The sequence below is a fragment of the Vespula pensylvanica genome, chromosome 2 (assembly GCF_014466175.1).
Source record: "Vespula pensylvanica isolate Volc-1 chromosome 2, ASM1446617v1, whole genome shotgun sequence".
Lineage (NCBI taxonomy): Eukaryota > Metazoa > Arthropoda > Insecta > Hymenoptera > Vespidae > Vespula > Vespula pensylvanica.
In genome coordinates, this window is record NC_057686.1 from 18,071,937 (window position 1) to 18,091,321 (window position 19,385).

A 19,385-nucleotide genomic window follows, 5' to 3' on the forward strand; every position below is an offset into this window, starting at 1 on the left:
AGAGAGAGAGGGAGAGAGAGAGGTGTCAGAAAAAACGAGTAGGAGAGAAACAAAGGTGGGAGAAAGGCGAAGAGTGAGTTGCAGGGTAGGAGAAGGGAGAAAGAGAGAGAGAGAGAGAATGTTCCAGGGGACGTTAGCGTTCGCCGTGATTCCGTTCATCCGGTTCAGTCACACCGCATCACTCCGGTGAGCGTAATCGTTCTCCTCTTTGCGTTTTTAACTCGGCTGCTAATTTTCCTTCATCTTTACTCTCACTTTCGGTTTTCGGCACTTGTTATTAATACATACACACACACACACATATATATACCATAGACACAAATACGCACACACAGAACAGTGTTTTTAACTCGAATTTTGTATTTTCTACATTTCGCTTATCGGATCATTTTAACGTGAAAAGATCTTCTCGATTTGACGTTTCATTCGATATCGTTCCGAAAGTAACATCTTCCTTCCTCGTCCCTCCGATAATTTGGACGTTTCCGATTCTCCCATTGATTTGACTTCGTGCGTGTAAACTGATGTTAAAAGGGTGACCTGAAAATTATATAGAGTAAGTTTTAACTCAACTTCGATAAGTTTTGATTATTTTCGAGATATTGTTAGAGAAAGTTTTTAGATGGAGAACTTTTAAGATAGTATTTTCGTTTTGCGTTGTCCCTTATGTTTCGACACGTCTGAGTGTCAAATTTTCTTTATCATCGGATTTCGGCCGAAACAAAATTTCTTCATCTTCCTGCGATAGATCCTATCCGATATTTTTCTTTTATTTTTCTTTACTAAAGAAAACTCAGCCAGCAAGAACGTTCGTCCCAATTCTAAAGAAGAAAATAAAGGAACGATCATGAATGGATTATCTAAACAATGTATCACCGATGAGAAGTCGATCAAATTGAAGAAACCCCATCCACTGAGGTCCATTTCTTGGAATAAGAATATCGAGGAAGGAGATTTAGATGTTCCTGGAACGCCAAGAACACCTCGAACCTCGACAACGCCAGGTATATCTACTTTCCTGGATTTTTAAAACGATTTTATGTCAACGTTAAAATCAAAATCATCCTCTTTCTCTCTTCACACTCGAGGAAATCGAATCTTTTGTTTTTTCAATCTGTCGTTTTTTTCTTTTTTGTATCGTTAATGTTTCCTGTGTAAATCGAAAGATATTTCTCGACCTGTTGCGCGTCCAGTTAAATTACCATAATTAATATTCAATTGCGCTCGAACTGTGTATCATAAAGTGCAAATGATTGAAATGTTTATTTTCTTTTTCTTTTTTTTTTTTCTATTTTATTTTTTTCTTCTTAAACGGAACAATTCCATGCAAGGATATTCGTATTAAATTATGCAATTGTTAAATAATAGCAATATAATGTTTAAATAATAATTTCATAGCCGATTTTGAAAACAACGTGACTATGACTTCTCTTTGTCTCTCTCTCTTACATTATTTTTTTAGTTTATACGTTCGTCTTAACAATTATCAATTCGAATGTTATAATCATTTGATCCCTTTAATCGATTTTAAATCTTTAAAGAATAATTATATGTTTAATAGATGATTAGGTCAAGTATCTAACAACGTCAATTATAACATTATCGTCAAATTTGTTTTCTATTCGTAGATGAAACGATGTTTAAGATAATTGATTAAATAATTATAGATAATTGATTTCTCGTGGATGAAGTACGATCAAATGATATCTATCAAAGAAGCTGGATCTAGTGGAATAAGAAAGTAATGACTAGTATTCATGGAAATAAGAACGAATCGATAACTCGTTTATAATACTGTTCGCGATTCGATTCAACAATTTAAATTCGTTTCTCGATACAATCTCGTATCTTCGATATCTAATTGTAAGAATATTCTGAATTACTTTAATTCTTCGTCGTTTCTTTCCACGTATAAAAAATAATTATTTCGTATTTTTATACTTTAATATATCGTCTTCGATCTATGATCGTTCAATCGAACGAACGAATATATCAATGACTCTAATGAATCATTAACAAAGTAACAATTAATCGCGAAAGATGATTTACATTCTTTTTATCTTTTATCGCTGATAAATAAACGAAACTTGATCTCGAATAACAAATTGCATTTTCTTCGAGCAGACAGTGAATTGTTGATATTCGATTCACAAGCTTTAAGGAAAAAAAAAAAATAATAATAAAAATAAAATAGAACGAATAAATAAAAATAAAAATAAAAGAGAATGTAAAAAAAGAAATATAAATAATGAACTGATCTTACGAAAGCAAATGATCGTTTTCCTATATAATGAGACAACATTTTTTCCACGATAAAAAAAAAGTCAATATTTAATCGTTCTAACCACCCGTAGATCGAAGAGCGTCATTGTGAACCCGTGAGTCGTCGTCATAGGTCGTGACATGCGATATAGAGCCGATATTTATGCGCTTATACGACATTGCCAATTGAAAAAAAATCCGAAGATGGTCGTTTCGTAAGACTAGAGAAAGGGAACTATCGAGAGAAGGTTGTGTACAATCAGATTTCACGTTCCGTTTTTACGCTTTCGTCGTACGAAATTATAAAGAAAACAACGATATACTTCGATATAATCCAACCGACCAAATCGAATCTTAATTCTGATGTAATCTATATTCTAGTGTGTGAAAGATCAACCTAAAATTTTCTTCAATGTCAAATAACAAAAATCAATACGCACACACGCGCACACATTCACGCGTACACACACGTTATACTTTCATTTGGTCAAAGTGAACTGTCCAAGAGTCTCTAGATAAATGAATTAAATCGATTCTCGCGTCGATCATCTTATCGATCGTTTAATCGATTGTTATGTCGGTCATGTCATTGAATGTCTCGAAAGTATCAAATGACTTCCTAGAAAGTACGATCCAATATGTTTTGGAAAAACATTTATTGTCAAGCTTCTTGTCCGTTTTATCTTGCTCTCTTGAATATATTATTATCAGAGTGATGTGTATTTTGACGGAGTTCCGCGATAAATTTCTGACGCAACGACATTAAATTTTGCTTGCAGGTCACGAAAACTGTACCTTCCATCATGATCTTGAATTGGATCATAGACCACCTACGCGAGAAGCTTTGCTACCAGAAATGTCAAGGAGTTACAGATTACTTCTAAGTTCACTAGGCGAGGATCCTGATCGGCAAGGACTTTTAAAGACACCAGAAAGAGCAGCCAAAGCGATGCTCTTTTTCACGAAAGGATATGATCAATCTCTCGACGGTAAGAAAAAGGTTTTATTTTTCAATGATACGAACATAGAATACATGAATGAACGAGCAAAAGAATATATGTATAAGTGAAATTTTGATAAAAACATTGCCGTATTTTATTTATATCGTGTATATATTTAAGTTGACATGAGTTCAAATCGAATGATAGACGCACGCATATGTTATCAAATATTTTCATTATTAAAATCTAATATTGGATTTTATATTGCATTTTAATTTTATCACTGAAAAACGAATAATTTCGCATGACTAATATTTTTTTGCTCCTCTATCGAAGAATTATAGGAAGGATAAACGATGTTTTCTTAGAATTTTATATATACGTATGCACTATAGCGTTGCTTAATATTCGTTCACAGAATTCAGTACCTCGTTAAAAATCTCTGGTTTATCGGCAATCGTTGCAGGAATCGTTTTAACTTCCGAGTATCTTTATCTTTTTTTTTTTTTTTTGTTTAATTTTAAAAATCATTACGAAACATATCGCCATTTAGATTCACGGCCAACAAGAATGTTGGAAATACGTTCACTTCTGAAATGATACAACTGCTCGGCCGACTTTGACATTGATCATCTACTTCGGTGAAAGTGGTTAACGGAATTTAAAATATTTTTTTAAGAAGATTCTTTTCTGTTCCTTTACGCTGTTATCTTTTCTTTAGCTTGAATAATTATTAGCGAATAAAATAAAAGGAAGAACTCGAAACGAAATGAAATATTCAACATCCATATAACGAAATGATAACGATTAGAGATTGACTTGCATATTTTCTTTTTGTTTTTTTTTTTTTTTTGTTTTCTCCATTTTTTTCTTATTCCTTTCTTTCTTCTTACAAGAATCATTACAAGAATAAAAAGAACGAGATATCGAACAGCGTACACTTTTATCTTGCAATAAAGTATTGTATTTCTTTTTCTTTTCTTTTCTTACCTTTATCTCGCTGACGTTACCCCGTCGGATGAAAGAGGAAGGAGAAAAAGGGAGAACGAGAAAGGAGGGTGCGCGTACGTAAGTGCGCCTTGGAGAAAGAAGGGAACATAAAGCTTTTGATATAAATGCTTTTCAGGGACGTAGTTACAGTTGCGAAAAAGAAAAAGAGAGAAAGAAAGAGAGAGAGAGAAAGAGAGAAAGAGAGAGAGAGAGAGAGAGAGAGAGAGAGAGAGAGAAAGAAACATTTTGCTTTTATACTTACAATTAACTTTATTTTTTTTCTTTGATCCTATAATCTCGTTCGATTCCTACAACTTCGTGTAATTTTCTAAATGAACAAAATTTTGTCAAGATTAAAAAAAAATTTTCTTCGAGAAAGTTTCTAATAGAAAGTAATATTTCAATTTATCTTCACTGATTTCACGAATTAATGTTTTGATTGGGTGAAAGAGACTCGACACTTTCCTAACAAACGTCAGACAAATTAGTATGGCCATCGATCGAGTTAAGTTCTCTTCTCTCTCTCTCTCTCTCTCTCTCTTGAGTAGATATAGATACTGAGAGAGAGAGAGAGAGAGAGAGAGAGAGAGAGAGAGTTTAATTCATTTTACGATTCGAGTACCTCTTCTATGAATCTTTAGGAGGATGCTCTTCTACCAGTTCCATTCCCAAGATAAGTTATCTTCTCAAGTTAAAGTTATCTTCTTACGATTTGATAAATATTAAAGGAGAGAGACACGTTAGATTATTTTTTAATATGAAAGTCTTTGTTCGATCTCATCTCTGATAGCGTAATTTCCCCTAAACGTTCGATCCTTTTTCATTAAAATCGAATTTTACGCGTGTGACGTCGATCGGAGATTGCACGTTCTCGCGTTTGACATCGAATCAAAAGATGACAAAAAAGGGAATTAAAAAAAAAAATAAAATAAAATAAAATAAAGCAAAAAATGAAAACAAGAGAAAGGTAAATGAATTTTGTAAAATCGATAATAAATATATTAACGTCACGTAAATATTAACGAGATTAATATAAACGATTTTCAATGAAAATACGATCGTTTGAATTTCGTTATCTTCCATTGTTAATATTTAACGATTTTTATTGTTTCTAATACAATTACCGAATGCAATTATTCAAGATATCTTTTGTAAAGGGATTCTCTACTTGGTTGAACAGAGGGCGAATACGTCCATCGTTGTCGGTCATTGCGAAGGTGTTTCTTGTTAAGGTTGCCGTGGAAACCATGGAGAGAGAGAGCACCCTCCATTACCTACCTCCCAATACATACTAACCACTGACACACCTATTCACCACCACCGATTCCCACGTTATACAGTAAGTAGGTCAATATCGGCTAAATCACAGACTAGGAACACAAGGACCTTAACCCACGTCGCTTATACTCGAATCTTTTCTTTCAATTCTTTGAATGAAACATGTTCTCTCTTTTTCTTTCAGAAAAATAAATTTATGAGAAGAGAGAGAGAGAGAGAGGGGGGGGGAGAGGGAGAGAAATGACAAAAAATTTACTTAAAAAAGATATTACACTTTTAATGCACGAATAAATGTATATCTTTTTTATCTTCTCACAGATGTTATTAACGATGCCGTATTCGACGAAGATCACGACGAGATGGTCGTAGTTAAGGATATAGAAATGTTCTCTATGTGTGAACATCATTTGGTTCCCTTCTATGGAAAAGTATCCATCGGTTATCTTCCCTGTAAGAAGATTCTTGGTCTCAGCAAATTAGCCAGGTAAATAAAAATGAAAGAAATGACATTAAAAAAAAAAAAAAAATTATAAGAAAAAATAAAGATAGGAAAAAGATAAAGAACAAAACAAAAAAAGTACAAGTTAAGAATCTAATATCTTAGATATTTGAGGTCATCGTTATTTAATAAACATTAGTCAATGACAGGTGTCAACACGTATTATTATATATAAATGTTTTTTGCTTGTTTGCTTTTTCCTCTCCTCTCGAATGGATTAATTATCTTAAAAGGGTTAATAATGTTCCTCCCTATTGATCTGGAACATTGTCGAACAACACACGCTGAGATACCGTAAATACTTTCACGTTATGGTGATCGCTCGAGCGAGTAGTTGATTTACTCATTAAATTTAATCTTCAGTAAACAATCGAACAGAAGTTTATACTAATTAGAATAAATATTTACGATCAACGAGGGATCATTATTTTTTCTAGATATTTTAGAAAATTCAATTTCAATAACAAATTTCAAATAACTTTCTGATTGCACTTCTTCTTCGCATTTTGTTATTAGTTCTTATCTTCGCCGCAATTAGATAATGATATATAATTTTGTTCAATCGTTCGATTGTTCACAGAATCGTAGAAATCTTTAGCAGGCGTCTTCAAGTTCAGGAACGTCTCACAAAACAAATTGCAATAGCAGTTACGAAAGCTGTGGAACCTGCAGGAGTGGCCGTTGTGATCGAAGGAGTGTATGTATTGTATATCTCTCGTATATATGTATATATTTATGTACACATAAACACATATACGCCCACGTATATATATGCAAGCAGACATAACTTTGATCTATTCTAATTACTTTTTTATTTCTTCATTATCGAATGTAAAAATAGCTTTCACGTTGTGTCATATGTTTGAAACTCGACCTTCGGATTTTATAAAAATACTTAATTGTATTTGAATATTTCACAACGCGGAATCGATTCTAAGCGTTAAGTTGTAATAAAAAATGAACCAGGTCGAATTGCTCTATGTTTAATTCTGGTTCCATTTCAACGCACTCGAGGCTTGGGCAATAGTTTTCGCAAGGATTAATCTCACGTACGAGTTCAACCTTGGACTAATTATTTATATTATCGTGAAAGAATTTTATACCTTCTCGTACACCTAAACGCGTTAACTTTGCTTATTGATGATAGTATTAACATTAGTAGTAATAATAATACCTATTTATATTTATACGATTGATAGAATATTTACGTAAAGATTATTTATATTTATCCAACTGATGTTACATGGAAGCAATAATTTTTAATTATCAGATTAATAATATCTTTTTATACGACTTCTTCTCATTTGTTATTTTTCTAGGGTGCGGAAGCGATTAACTATCTGTACGATCACGTTTAATTATTCATCGATAATCATATACCGATATCTTCCTTTATATAAAGTATTCATTCGATTGTACGGTCGTACGATATCGTTCTAATTATGCATTCGCGATTACCGGATTCACTTATATACACCGACTAATATATATTACTATACTCTCGTGAAAGAAGTTGAAGGTTGAGCAACATCCGGTACATTAGTTAGGTAATGTTAGAAGATTAGAAAAAAGAAAAGAATGTAAACTTGTTCTTTTTTTTTTTTTTTTTTTTTTTTTTTTTTTTTTTTTTTTTTTACGAACAAAAATATAATAGAAAAAATATTAATGAAATTGTTTGTTTGAAAAACGAGATAATGTGACGTATCGATTGGAATATAATGAAATAATTATATTCAAGAAATTAAGACTAAAATTCAATATTTTTTACAAAAGGAAAGAAATAGAAAAAGAGAGTTATGGATATATTATTATTAATAGATATTTATAATTATAAACTTATTAATATATCTGTTATATATTTATTTCAAATATTATATATTTTATATTATTATTATTATCATTAGTATTCTATAAAGATAAAAATGATACAATAATAATTATTATCGAATAATGATAAAAACGTAACTTTGTCTTTTTAAATTTCAGGCATATGTGCATGGTAATGAGAGGCGTACAGAAAATCAATAGTAAGACCGTTACTTCAACGATGCTCGGCGTTTTCCGTGACGATCCAAAGACTCGCGAGGAATTCCTCAATCTTGTCCATAGCAAATAAACGAGAATATCTTTAGGGAACTCTTATTTGACGTTCCTTCATGATCATTATATCGGTCTTCCTATTTATGTGTTGTCGTAGCATTCTTTTTTAATATCTTCTTTGCTAACTCTAAACTCTCCTTCCGAAGTTTTTTTGCTACGTTCAATCGAAACGTTTGCGATGAATAATGATCGTTCTAAAGATCTACATAACAGATCTTCCAAAGTGGAATATTATTCTCAAGATTTAATCGAAGATGTACATACAAGAAAAAAGAAAAAAAAAAAAAAAGAAGATGACGTTTACACGTTTACAAAAAAAATGTCGGTTTCTTCTTCTCTCAACGAAATTCATTTGAGAGTTCGCGAGTTTAAAACCCAAGGTGTTCGAAAAAAAAAAAAAAATAAGGACAAACAAAAAATACAATATGATGTTTGTAATAGCATTTGCAATCGATCGAATAAGAGAAACATGGTTTATGGTCTGTGTTGTCAGATGTTTAATAAGAAGCCTAATATTTTCTTCTAATCGTTCGAATTTGCAAATAATTAATGCATGAACGAATGAGAGAGAGAGAGAGACAGAGAGAGAGAGAGAGAGAGAGAGAGAGAGAGAGAGAGAGAGAGAGAGAGAGAGAGAGAGAGAGAGGAAAAGAAAAGAAATTTTGATCGAAATCGAATAATAAACAGAACAATAATACATAGATTGATATATGTGTGTGTGTGTGTGTGTGTGTGTATATATATACATATATATATATACATATTAGTAACAATAATATGCTGCTGGTACAGCAAATTTTTGTTCGACGTTTTGTAGTTATTTTATATATCGTTGATTTGTTAATTTCTTTTTTTTTTTTAATTTTATTTTATGCCTTTTTTCTAATAATAATAATAATAATAATATCAACGATTTGCATACTCGACATAATTCGCGTTGTTTTCACGTGTAGTTTATTTTTTCAATTACGCAACGGTATCATTGATAAAAAAAAAAAAAAAAAGAAAAAAAACAAACAAACTGAAAGAATACTTAATGACAATAATTTTTTCAATAGATAGAGAATCTAACTTATATATCGCATTCACAATAATGAAAGGGTACATGTTGCAATATTATTTTTTGTAAATGTCATTGATTCGTACGATTATCGTAAAACATTAAGATCAAATGTTTTGCTATTCAGAGTCATGACATCGTATGTGAGTATATGTAATGTCACGATAGTATCTTGACATAATATTTCTTAAATATACTTTAGGAAAACGTAACAATAACAACAACATAACAATAATAATACTAATAATAATAATAATATTAATAACAATAATAATAATAATAACAATAATGAAATAATAATAATAATACATTTAAAAGACCAAAATATTGTATAATGCATTAGTCGATATACGATGCTCAGCCATGCATCGTTATCGAGTTCTGCAGTGACTACAAAATTTCCATGAATTTTTTCTGAAAGTTATCATTTTATCTCTTGATTCATTAAAAAATAAAGCGTGAAAGGAAAAAAAACAACATGTATATTAAAAATTGATGGCGAGTATATTTTTGTTCGCGTGTAAACAAAAATCGCTTTGAAAACATTTGGAAAAATGAAAAAGCTATAGACAGCATTAAAGAGATATTTGGTGCCGAGCCGGTTTAAGTAGTCATATTTTTTATGCAAATTATCCATAATTTATTTTTATATAGTAATGTTGATCAATGATGATAGTAGTTTCGATAGAAAATAATTAACAAATTCGATGGCTGCTTTATTCGCAGAAAGAAATATATATATATATTATATATATATACATATATATATATATTTATATTTATATAAGCTAATTTTATAAATCGTTGCAAAATTTGTAAGATCGATAAATACACAAATCGATTCAATGTATAAGGTAGAATATCATAACTTTTTTCTAGCCAAATACAAAAAAATAATTTTTAATTTTAACAATATATGCACGCAATTATCGATCTTTCAATATCTTGCAATAATAGATTGGATGTTGTTGTTATTAAGACTCGACCAATTAAAGTTTGGTAAACCTTAAGCGTTTATTTTATTTCTAATCGACGTAGAATCGAAAAGAAGGGACATATTATCGATTATTTATGAAAAAAAAAAAACGAACGTTTAATATTTATAATATTTTTCTGGTGATATATATATATATATTATATAAAATTATATTTATATTTTAAATCGATTGTCGCTCGTCAATCTCAATCCTTTCCATTATTGTACAGTAATAATAAGACAATATATTATTATAATAATTATCACAGTCTATGATATATTATCATAGTCTATCTATATCTTGAACTAGGAGGTATTTCGATTTTCTTCATAATCGGTGAACCACATGGACGTGGAGATGGTCTTTCGTTTGATCTACATACATTTTCGGCGTCACCCTGATGCAAGAGGAAGTACATGCTATTGTCGGAATTTTGTCGACTTTTTCCTGAAGGACAACAAGAACTGGCACAGAGTTGTTTGATCATAGAATCGCACTGATCATATTTCCAACTTTTTCCATTTTCATTTTCATTTCCATTTCCATTTTCATTTCTACATCTATTACAATGTTCTTTGTTCGCTGAACGTGCTGGACAAGGCCTTTTCACTTTTGTAGGACATGGAACAGTTTCTTCGCTAAATTCATGAGAAACAAATATATCAATAATAGAACAATAATTTGATAAATAAATTGAATCGAATAATAAAAACTATACCACGGAGGTATAAAAGACAGTGGACAAGGAGCACAAGGACTACAACATGGTATTGGAGGACAACGTAATACTCTTAAAGCTTCTACATTAAGAGACGATACTCCACGTAATAATGCTCGCTGTATAGCATTCTCATAATCAATTTTTTCCTTCATCAATCTTTCATTTTCCTTTTTAAGACAATCTATCTCACATTCCATCTGCGTTGAATTAATAAAACATATCGAGATTATATTTTATTATATAATAGAAATGAATTAATACGAATTTGCAAATATGATTTAGACTTATATATACCTCCATTTCACGTCTCTTTCTTTCCTTATCCTTCTCACGAGATTGTATCTTCGTAGCTCTCATTTCTTCGACCTTTGGGGTTCTTTCGATCGGTTTTTCAAACGGTTTTTCAAATGGTTTTTCGATCGTTTTTTCGATTAGTTTTTCGATTGGTTTTTCGATCGTTTTTTCGACCGGTTTTTCTGTTAACTGTTCTCTTGGTCTTTTTACTGTTGGCGTATCTTCCATTATTTTTTCGTGAGGTTTCTCTTTTTCTTGTGCAACGTGTTTCTGCTTTATTATAAATTAATAAATTTTTATACGAAGCATGAATATAGTAGTATTTCAACTATTACATATATAATTATATATATTTACATCTTTGTTTTATAGTAAAATATATTTAAAGTATACAGTAAAGATATTTATATTATTATAATAATATTTAATATGATTAAAATGTTATATATATATATATATATATATATATATATATAATTATTGAAATAGTATCATAGAAAATAATAACTTACTTGTGCCAAATGATTTTCTTGTACAATACGATTGTTTGTAGCCATGCATTCAGCTAGCTCTTGCTTAAGTCGATTAATTTCAGCCATAAGATCTGCGATCTGTTTATTAAGCTCCCTTATTTTATTCTCCTTATCATTAATTGCACATATCTGTGATAATAGTTCTGCTTGTAAACGTTCTATATCTCCTTTGCAAATATCTAACTTATTTTGTACTGTGATACTCCATTGTTGAATTCTTCCTAGTACGTCGACGATCGCCAACTTTTGTTATATACAAACAAACAAAAAATCGTTTTACTTAATATTTATCCTAATTAAAAGTATTTCATTTATGTCTCTATGTCTGATTTCTTTATGCCTACAGGATTCAACCTTTAAACCGTGTTCGAAGTTCTCTCCTAACGTTGCTAATGCTTTGCCTGCATCTTGAAGATTTTGATGAGCATAATCAATTATTTCATTGATTTTATTATCGCTGTAATTATCGTTATTATTATTCTTTTTTTATAGAGCCGACAGAAAGTATCGATAATATTCAAATTACCTTATTAAATGTGATGCACAAATGCAGCATGGACCACTTGGCAAATCAATGTCGTTTAAATCAGATTTTTGTTTAGGGTATTGCTTAGAATGTTCTTCGTGATTGCTTTTAGAATTTTCTACGGTTGATTCTACGACAGGTTCTATGGAAGCTGCAGGTGATTCTGTGGTATGTGTAGGTTCTATGGAAGCTGTAGCTTCTACACTACTATTTTCTACCGAATTTTCTACACTTTCTTTGATATCGTTATTATCCGCTCCACCGGAAAGACGTTCTCGTTTTATAATTTTCATGTGATTAGATTTGCAATTAAATCTGTTTATTGACTTGGAATTAGTAGACAAATCATTCGATATTTTACCATCGTCACTGATCGAATACATAGCTATGTTATTAAATAAATTATATCATATTTCAAAGTATAACACGTACATATACCATGTATTAAATATCTCTACAACTATAGAACTTACTGTTTTTACATAATCTTAATGGCATTTTTATTTTTTAATAATCGTAGGAAAATCAATGCGTTACGAATGATTTACAAAACTTGTTAATTTTTGCGCAAATTTATCTAGAACATTTTACCTTACGAGGTTATAAACAAAAAAGATTATATTAACTGTTCAGAAAGTTACAGCATTTGTTTTTTGTTTTTCTTGCGTACAAAATTTTAATTAAATTTATTAACGATTTTACATGGAATAACAGAGATATTTTTATATGTAAAGCAAATAATATATCATCGAAATTCTTATCTACTTTATATATTTCTTAAGAAAGATATATCTAAGTCAAAATTATTCTTGCAGATGTAAAATGTTAATATTGTTATCTTAGATGATTCATATATTAATCTTAGGTTTAATCACTCAACTGTACACTGTAGCCAAAAGAATTGTATTTTGATATAAAAAGTCTTTTTTATATCGAACCATGAGAATAATTCAGCTTATTTGTACATTATATTACACATCGTCATTCGAATTCTTGACAAAAATAAGAGTAGGAAAGATTTATCTATAGTAACGAATATTTTTCTTAGTGCACCATTTTTATACTAGTAACAAACTTTATCCAATATCGTAAAATAACATTATAAAACTATTTTCTTTTGTGTACAAATTGCACACCATCTGTATGATTGATTTTTCAATTTGATGTAATAAAAAATTCGTGGAAGAAGTTTCCATTGAACTTAAGAATAACTGTAAATATAAGATGCATTTATACATAAATTTAAATGGACTTTTTAGGTGGTGGCCTAAACACGCCAACTACTACAGCATGGTCCCTTTCATAAGGTTCTAACGTGATTTGTTCCTGCGGTTTTAATTTGTCAGCTATAAGTTTCTTCACTTCCGATGCAAATACTGCTTCTGGTTGAGCAGTCGAATCTATGCAACTTGCCTAAAACCATATTTAAAATAATAAATAAATTATGACACGTTATATGAACGAATGAAACAGTATATGTATATACAAAAACAAACCTTAATTGAAATAACAAAATGACCACCATTTTTAAGAAAATACTGAGCATTTAAGGCTACTATTCTAGCTTGATCTGGCTGTGCTACATCTGCAAATATCGTATCTACCATTCCCATAAGCATTCTATATTTGTGAGGATGCCTAGCATCTTCTATTATAGGTATAATATTCGTCCTTTTCTTGGCTACGTTTATAAGATCTCTTCCAGATCTGTGTGAAAATTCTACTGCATATACAAGTCCTTCCTAAATATAAAAACGATAAAAATAATTCATATAATCAATTCAATTTTGTTAGAGAAAGCATATGCATACGAATATGAACATTGTATGCATATTTTTTCTAAAATAAAGGAATACTTTACTTTACTAAAAAAATATGTATGTAATTATTCTAGCATAACTTCGACACCAAATCAATGATTACAAATCAATTTGGCTCTAATGTATGCATATATCGATATTCTATTTAAATGATTTTTTTTTAATATACAAGAAAAAGTTCTTACAGGTCCTACAACATCAGCAACGTGTGAAACAGTAGTTCCCGACGCAGCACCTAAATACAACACTTTGCTTCCAGGAGGCATATGAATCTGATCGACACCTCCAAGAATAGCAGCAGCCAATTTAGATCTGAAGGGATTCCATACTCTGTACTCAATTTTTTCCCCATTTTCTCCCTATAATTTATATATATTTAAATATATTTTTAATCATACATTCATATCGAACTTTTACTAAATATTTAGTAAATTATTACCTCTACGCTAATTCTTTTTTCGCCATAAACTTCTGAGCCAGGTACCAGATTTAAAGTAACTAACGCGTCTTCTTTTCCTCTAGCAATAAACACTCCTTCATGACGATGAGGTTCTATAATAACAGTCTTGCCTCCTTTAAAACCTCCTCCACCACGACCACCTCTTCCACCACGTCCTCGTGGAGTACCTCCGCCTCTTCCACCTCCTCTACTTCCTCCGCGGCCACCTCCTCTTCCAAAACTACTGCCTCCGCGGCCACCGCCTCTTCCACCACCACCACCACCACCACCTCTACCACCTCCACGACCACCTCCTCTACCTCTAAAACCACCTCCTGGTGAAAATCCTAAAATTATAAATATTAAAATAAAATAAAAATATGAAAGAGTAATTCATTGTTAAAAATTTTTTAAGAAATATACTTTCTCAAGTAATTACTTTATATTTGATAAATCGTATAACGTACATTAGATATTGATTACTTATAATTTATAGTTATTTCATTGAATATTATTAATGCATCAAATAATAAATATATTAGTTAGAATAATAATGATTGCAATCAAAAACAACATTCGTAAATTTGAGGTTACCGAATGCAACGATCAAAATAATTTCATTACTTAACTAGATTTTCGAAAAAAAAGGAGTAACATAATAAAATTGCAGCATCAATTGTAATTTACCTGGTTTCCCCATATGAGTTATGTCTTTATTATCACTTATTATCGAACCTAAAAATTCACTCTAAATACTTTCTTGCACACGTGCGTCACTGACGCCGATCCGGTACGGAAGTTAATTTTTATATCGAAAACTAACTTCCGGGACAAGCCAATTCGATTATCGATACTATGTAACTACTATCGAGACGACGTTATAGCATATATTTTATCCTGATTGTACACGTAAATTATATATATATATTAGAAATTATATAACATACATATACATACACACATACATACACTACTGATCAAATTAGTATTATTATTTTATTTATTGTATATGAAGTTATTCTTATAAGTCAATTTAGAATTATCAGAATTACAGAATAGACAGTACGTTTATTTTAATTTTATATTTATTATATGTTCAAATTATATATCACTATACTTTAACTTCTTTCGGTTTTATAATTGGTAATCTGTATCTTCAAGTAAGTTTCTGCAAATTAAATCATACACACAAACACACACAAATAGTATTAAAATATTTACTGCAAGAATATAAAAATCATATTTGAGAATAACGAATTGACACTCACATTTCTCTGAAGTGTAATTTTTCTGCTGTTAATGCAAGCTTTCTAATATGCCTAATTGTACTTGCAGCAGCAATTTGTACTTCTGGATCCTCCGAACCGATCAATCGTAACATGTGCTATGAAATATAAACATTACGTGTATATATTGATTGTGCTTAATGATTCCAAATTATATGTATACCTTTATAATACCACAATTATGCATGGTTACACAGTTTATAGGATCTTTACTTAAATGATACATCGCTATACAAACTCCTTTAAGGACAGCCTTGTTCTTGCTATTCATATAACCAACAAGAGGGGCAACGGTTCTAAGTTTACCGAACTCAGAACTATTATCACCCCATTCGCAACAATAAGCAATAGCTAAAGTTAGGTTAGCGCGCAGGTCTTCATTATCCTATATAAAAAAATAAAAGTTAAAAAAAAAATGAAGTTTATAAATATTAAAAAGTATAAATTTTTAATAATTGTAAATTAATATTAACTGTTTTTGCAAGACAGGCTAATTTTGATACCACTCCATGATCTGTTAATATACCAAGATTTTCAGGATCTAACGCTATTACAGCAATTGTAGCGCAAACGGCACTGAGTACTTTAGGATTAGTACTATCCAAGAGACTGACTGTGAGTTCCAATCCACCTACGAAAGCTCGCACCATTTCAGGAGAATCTTTAGCGTATTTGATGCATGGGACTAAAGCAAGACAAGCATTTGTCTTGATAATATCGTTGGGATGTTTTAACAGAGACCATATTAAACGAACCCCGTCTAATTTATGTCCAGGATCATTAATAATATCCATACATTGTGTATTTTCTGCACATTCTTTCATTACTAACGGTATATTTTGTAACAATGGTTCATAAGTAGAACTCAATAGTTTAATCTGTTTAAAATTATAAACTTTTAACTTCTAAGTAATCTTATAACTTTGTAATTTGCAATACTATACATATAAAGACAATACTTACTAACTTTGGTAATCCCTCGTGCGTTCTTAAGATATCTCTATTTACGGGATCTTTGCAACATTCAGCTAATGCGCCAACTACATTCGATAAAACATCTTCTTCTTCATTTTCTTGAAGAAGAGGAACTAGAGATGCTACTAAGTTGTTTTGATTAAATCGTTTTACATTCTCCGGACATACAGCACATTTCCAAATAGCACCTGTTACGGCGACTAATAAATGTTTATTCGCGTGAACATTCTCATCTCGTATAAGTTTACATAAAGGATCTAAACCACCAGCCTCTCTAACCATATTGCTAGTTATTTTATTTACTGCACATTTGAATATAGCTAAGGCACAGTTTTCTTTCAATTTCATATCTTCATTTTTCAAATGATATACTATATCCGCAATAATATCCATTTGTTCAAAGGAGAATCTGCACACTGCCTAATATTTTAAAAGTATTAAAAAATGAAAAGATTTATGATTATGATAGTAATATATATTACCAGATCTGCACACTGTTGCACCGTTCCCATGATAGGAATTATTAAATTAGTGTGAACGCTCTTTAAGAAACGTGCCATAAGTTGGACAACTCCATGCTTATGAAGTTCTGCTTTAATTTTTGGGCTCTTTGCTATAGAGTTTAATACTTTAGCACCACCTATAGCAACGCTAATTAACTCCTTTTGAACATTATTTAATTCATCAAAAGAATGAAGAAGGACGTTATCTGGTATATCCATAATGTCTAGCTATTAACATGCAAATTATATATATATAAACATATACACACGCATAATTAAGGCTAAAATATACAATAAATTAAAATTACTATTAGAGGTACACCACCACGAATTCTAATCTGTTTTCTAGCTTTTCTTACTCGTGCAATAATAGCCATAATTTCAGCAGCTAGTATCTAGTAAAGAAAAAAAATTTGTTGATAAAATTAGTGTAAATAAATTTCTAGAATAGTTTCTACAAATGAATAAAACTAACTTGAATGTCTCTAACAGGATGTTTTAGTAATTGAATGAGTGATGACACAATACCATAATCAATAAGAGCACGACGCATTTCACCTGAAGTGACTATTAGTAGTAAGACTGATAAAGATCCATTTTGACATTTCATATCTTTTGTTTCCAAAAGATTAACCAAAATTTCCAATCCTCCTATTTTTTCTATAGTCTTTTGGATTGCCTACATTTATACAAGGAAATACAAGTGTGTGTGTATATACATACATACATATATATATATATATAAAATATTGTAACATTTAATAATAAAAAATTAATAAGATTAAAAACTAACTCTATTTGTAAGATCATAATCTTTAAGTAGACATAAACTTATTATGGTAGCCGTTTGATTTCCAGCTTTCATATATTTTATTAGCTTTTGCATAATCCAGAATTCAGAGGAAACATCCGACACTTCAGTTTTCAAAAATCTCATGTCGTCATCTCCTTCAGATTCTGGTTCGTCGTCTGAACTCTCATCCTCCTCCTTTTCCGTAACATAACAAATTTTTGGACCAAAGGGCTCTCCAGTGACTATAGATATTAATGGTTTCTGTGGATCAATTTCTGTTATCTCTGATACATCTGGCTCAAATCTATTAAAATTCAAATAAATTATGTTAATTAAAAATATTAATTTATATAAAAAATATTATATATAAAGAGTAGAGAATGTGCATGTTATTAAAAACATTACTCAGGTATAAATGTGTCTACTACAGCTTCATCTTTTTTTCTTTTTGGTGGCATTTTCTTGTACTGTGTGATATTTTTTCTTAATAAATTAAATAATTACAATATAATTGTGTCACTGTCATATTGAAAAGCAATGATGTTTAAAAAGTTCTTAAAGAGCATGACACATTATTAACGATAAGTATAAACGAATTATTGATCAAACAATCGTTCGATAGACGATTTACATAAATGGTCGGTATCCAAACGAAAGTCGAATAAAAGTTCAATTTTTTATTTTTTTAAAAATGCATTTATTTATCAATCTTTATATGACACGATGTGTAAAAATCTGTTTATTTATTTCTTTCTTTCTTTCTTTTTTTTTTTTTTGTTTTTTCGAACAATATTCGATAACGTTCAACACGGTCATGAAGAATTCTTATTTATATAACTTGTGCTTTATTAAAGACTTCCTCGACCATTTAATTCGCAAATTAGAATACCTTGATTAATTAATAAAGATCTAACACAGTTTATAAAATTAAGATTTTTGTTGCAAAATTGAACATTAAATGATATATGTATATTATCGATACGGATTAAGTTGTAATGTTTGCTGGTGTGTATTTACATTTTATTGATTGCAAGATTTATTTGTAAGATGAATTTTTACTTAAAAATTTGAAGAATAATTAAAAATAACGGAAAAGCAGTTGTTAAGCTTTTTAACGATATCCTACGCAACTGTGTTGGTTAAAAATTATGAGAAAATAATGAGATAATTAAAAAATTATAATAATAATAATTTATTGTATGTTTTTGTCAAAGTTTGTTTCACTCTCAGATTTTCAGTTTCGCGAATTGTTAATGCATTAACAAAACATTAATACAAAAATAAAGAACTGAGAGAGAGATAGAGAGAAAAAAAAGAGAGAGAGAGAGATAGAGATAGAGAAAGAGATAGAGAAAGAGAGAGAGAGAGAGAGAGAGAGAGAGAGAGAG

At 30.3% G+C, this 19,385-nt stretch overlaps 4 protein-coding genes across 11 annotated transcripts in view; 1 reads left to right on the forward strand and 3 right to left on the reverse strand.

The window, feature by feature from the left end:
- Positions 1 to 8,701, forward strand: part of LOC122637792 (GTP cyclohydrolase 1) — a 13,119-nt gene extending 4,418 nt beyond the window's left edge. The window contains exons 1-6 of one of the 7 annotated variants that reach the window (XM_043830164.1): positions 27 to 556; positions 798 to 1,004; positions 3,042 to 3,251; positions 5,790 to 5,955; positions 6,551 to 6,667; positions 7,957 to 8,701. In XM_043830164.1, the coding sequence (XP_043686099.1) occupies positions 848 to 1,004; positions 3,042 to 3,251; positions 5,790 to 5,955; positions 6,551 to 6,667; positions 7,957 to 8,086 (780 nt within the window). In that variant the 5' untranslated portion in view covers positions 27 to 556; positions 798 to 847 and the 3' untranslated portion in view covers positions 8,087 to 8,701. Of the gene's footprint in view, positions 1 to 26; positions 557 to 788; positions 1,005 to 2,561; positions 2,889 to 3,041; positions 3,252 to 5,789; positions 5,956 to 6,550; positions 6,668 to 7,956 lie in introns of those variants that run through there. The other 6 variants (XM_043830162.1, XM_043830161.1, XM_043830159.1 and 3 more) reach the window with 6 other exon arrangements.
- A 1,404-nt stretch (positions 8,702 to 10,105) lies between these two features.
- On the reverse strand, positions 10,106 to 12,579 carry LOC122637783. Its single transcript, XM_043830145.1, has 6 exons — positions 12,182 to 12,579; positions 12,010 to 12,112; positions 11,635 to 11,898; positions 11,123 to 11,395; positions 10,826 to 11,025; positions 10,106 to 10,745 (listed from the first exon to the last, which is right to left on the reverse strand). The coding sequence occupies exons 1-6, from the start codon at positions 12,562 to 12,564 to the stop codon at positions 10,397 to 10,399; spliced, it is 1,572 nt and encodes a 523-aa protein (XP_043686080.1). The 5' UTR covers positions 12,565 to 12,579; the 3' UTR covers positions 10,106 to 10,396.
- Positions 12,479 to 15,301, reverse strand: LOC122637791 (rRNA 2'-O-methyltransferase fibrillarin). The gene is made up of 5 exons (XM_043830158.1): positions 15,128 to 15,301; positions 14,441 to 14,787; positions 14,187 to 14,360; positions 13,678 to 13,923; positions 12,479 to 13,594 (listed from the first exon to the last, which is right to left on the reverse strand). The coding sequence occupies exons 1-5, from the start codon at positions 15,138 to 15,140 to the stop codon at positions 13,424 to 13,426; spliced, it is 951 nt and encodes a 316-aa protein (XP_043686093.1). The 5' UTR covers positions 15,141 to 15,301; the 3' UTR covers positions 12,479 to 13,423.
- Positions 14,663 to 19,333, reverse strand: LOC122637781 (armadillo repeat-containing protein gudu). 2 transcript variants are annotated; one of them, XM_043830140.1, is made up of 10 exons: positions 18,403 to 19,333; positions 17,998 to 18,301; positions 17,680 to 17,883; positions 17,513 to 17,599; positions 17,184 to 17,432; positions 16,690 to 17,121; positions 16,200 to 16,604; positions 15,890 to 16,111; positions 15,709 to 15,824; positions 14,663 to 14,787 (listed from the first exon to the last, which is right to left on the reverse strand). In XM_043830140.1, the coding sequence occupies exons 1-10, from the start codon at positions 18,453 to 18,455 to the stop codon at positions 14,763 to 14,765; spliced, it is 2,097 nt and encodes a 698-aa protein (XP_043686075.1). In that variant the 5' UTR covers positions 18,456 to 19,333; the 3' UTR covers positions 14,663 to 14,762. The 2 variants fall into 2 exon arrangements, with proteins under 2 accessions (XP_043686075.1, XP_043686074.1); XM_043830139.1 differs by lacking the exon at positions 14,663 to 14,787 and adding an exon at positions 15,518 to 15,608.
- Positions 19,334 to 19,385: the final 52 nt, after the last annotated feature.

Bases quoted from the DNA above. Each gene is read 5' to 3' on its own strand.
- LOC122637783 (XM_043830145.1), bottom strand. From the start codon at position 12,564: ATGTATTCGATCAGTGACGATGGTAAAATATCGAATGATTTGTCTACT. The intron at 11,899-12,009 runs GTTGAATCCTGT...ATATAACAAAAG, and splicing joins ACTTCGAACACGGTTTAAAG to TTGGCGATCGTCGACGTACT. The intron at 11,396-11,634 runs GTAAGTTATTAT...TTTATAATAAAG, and splicing joins AAGAAAATCATTTGGCACAA to CAGAAACACGTTGCACAAGA.
- LOC122637791 (XM_043830158.1), bottom strand. The intron at 13,924-14,186 runs GTAAGAACTTTT...TTTTATATTTAG, and splicing joins TTGCTGATGTTGTAGGACCT to GAAGGACTTGTATATGCAGT. The intron at 13,595-13,677 runs GTTTGTTTTTGT...ATATGGTTTTAG, and splicing joins ATTTTGTTATTTCAATTAAG to GCAAGTTGCATAGATTCGAC.
- LOC122637781 (XM_043830139.1), bottom strand. From the start codon at position 18,455: ATGCCACCAAAAAGAAAAAAAGATGAAGCTGTAGTAGACACATTTATA. The intron at 17,122-17,183 runs GTAATATATATT...TTAAAATATTAG, and splicing joins TGCAACAGTGTGCAGATCTG to GCAGTGTGCAGATTCTCCTT. The intron at 15,609-15,708 runs GTGAGTGTCAAT...TTTAATTTGCAG, and splicing joins AAATTACACTTCAGAGAAAT to AAACTTACTTGAAGATACAG.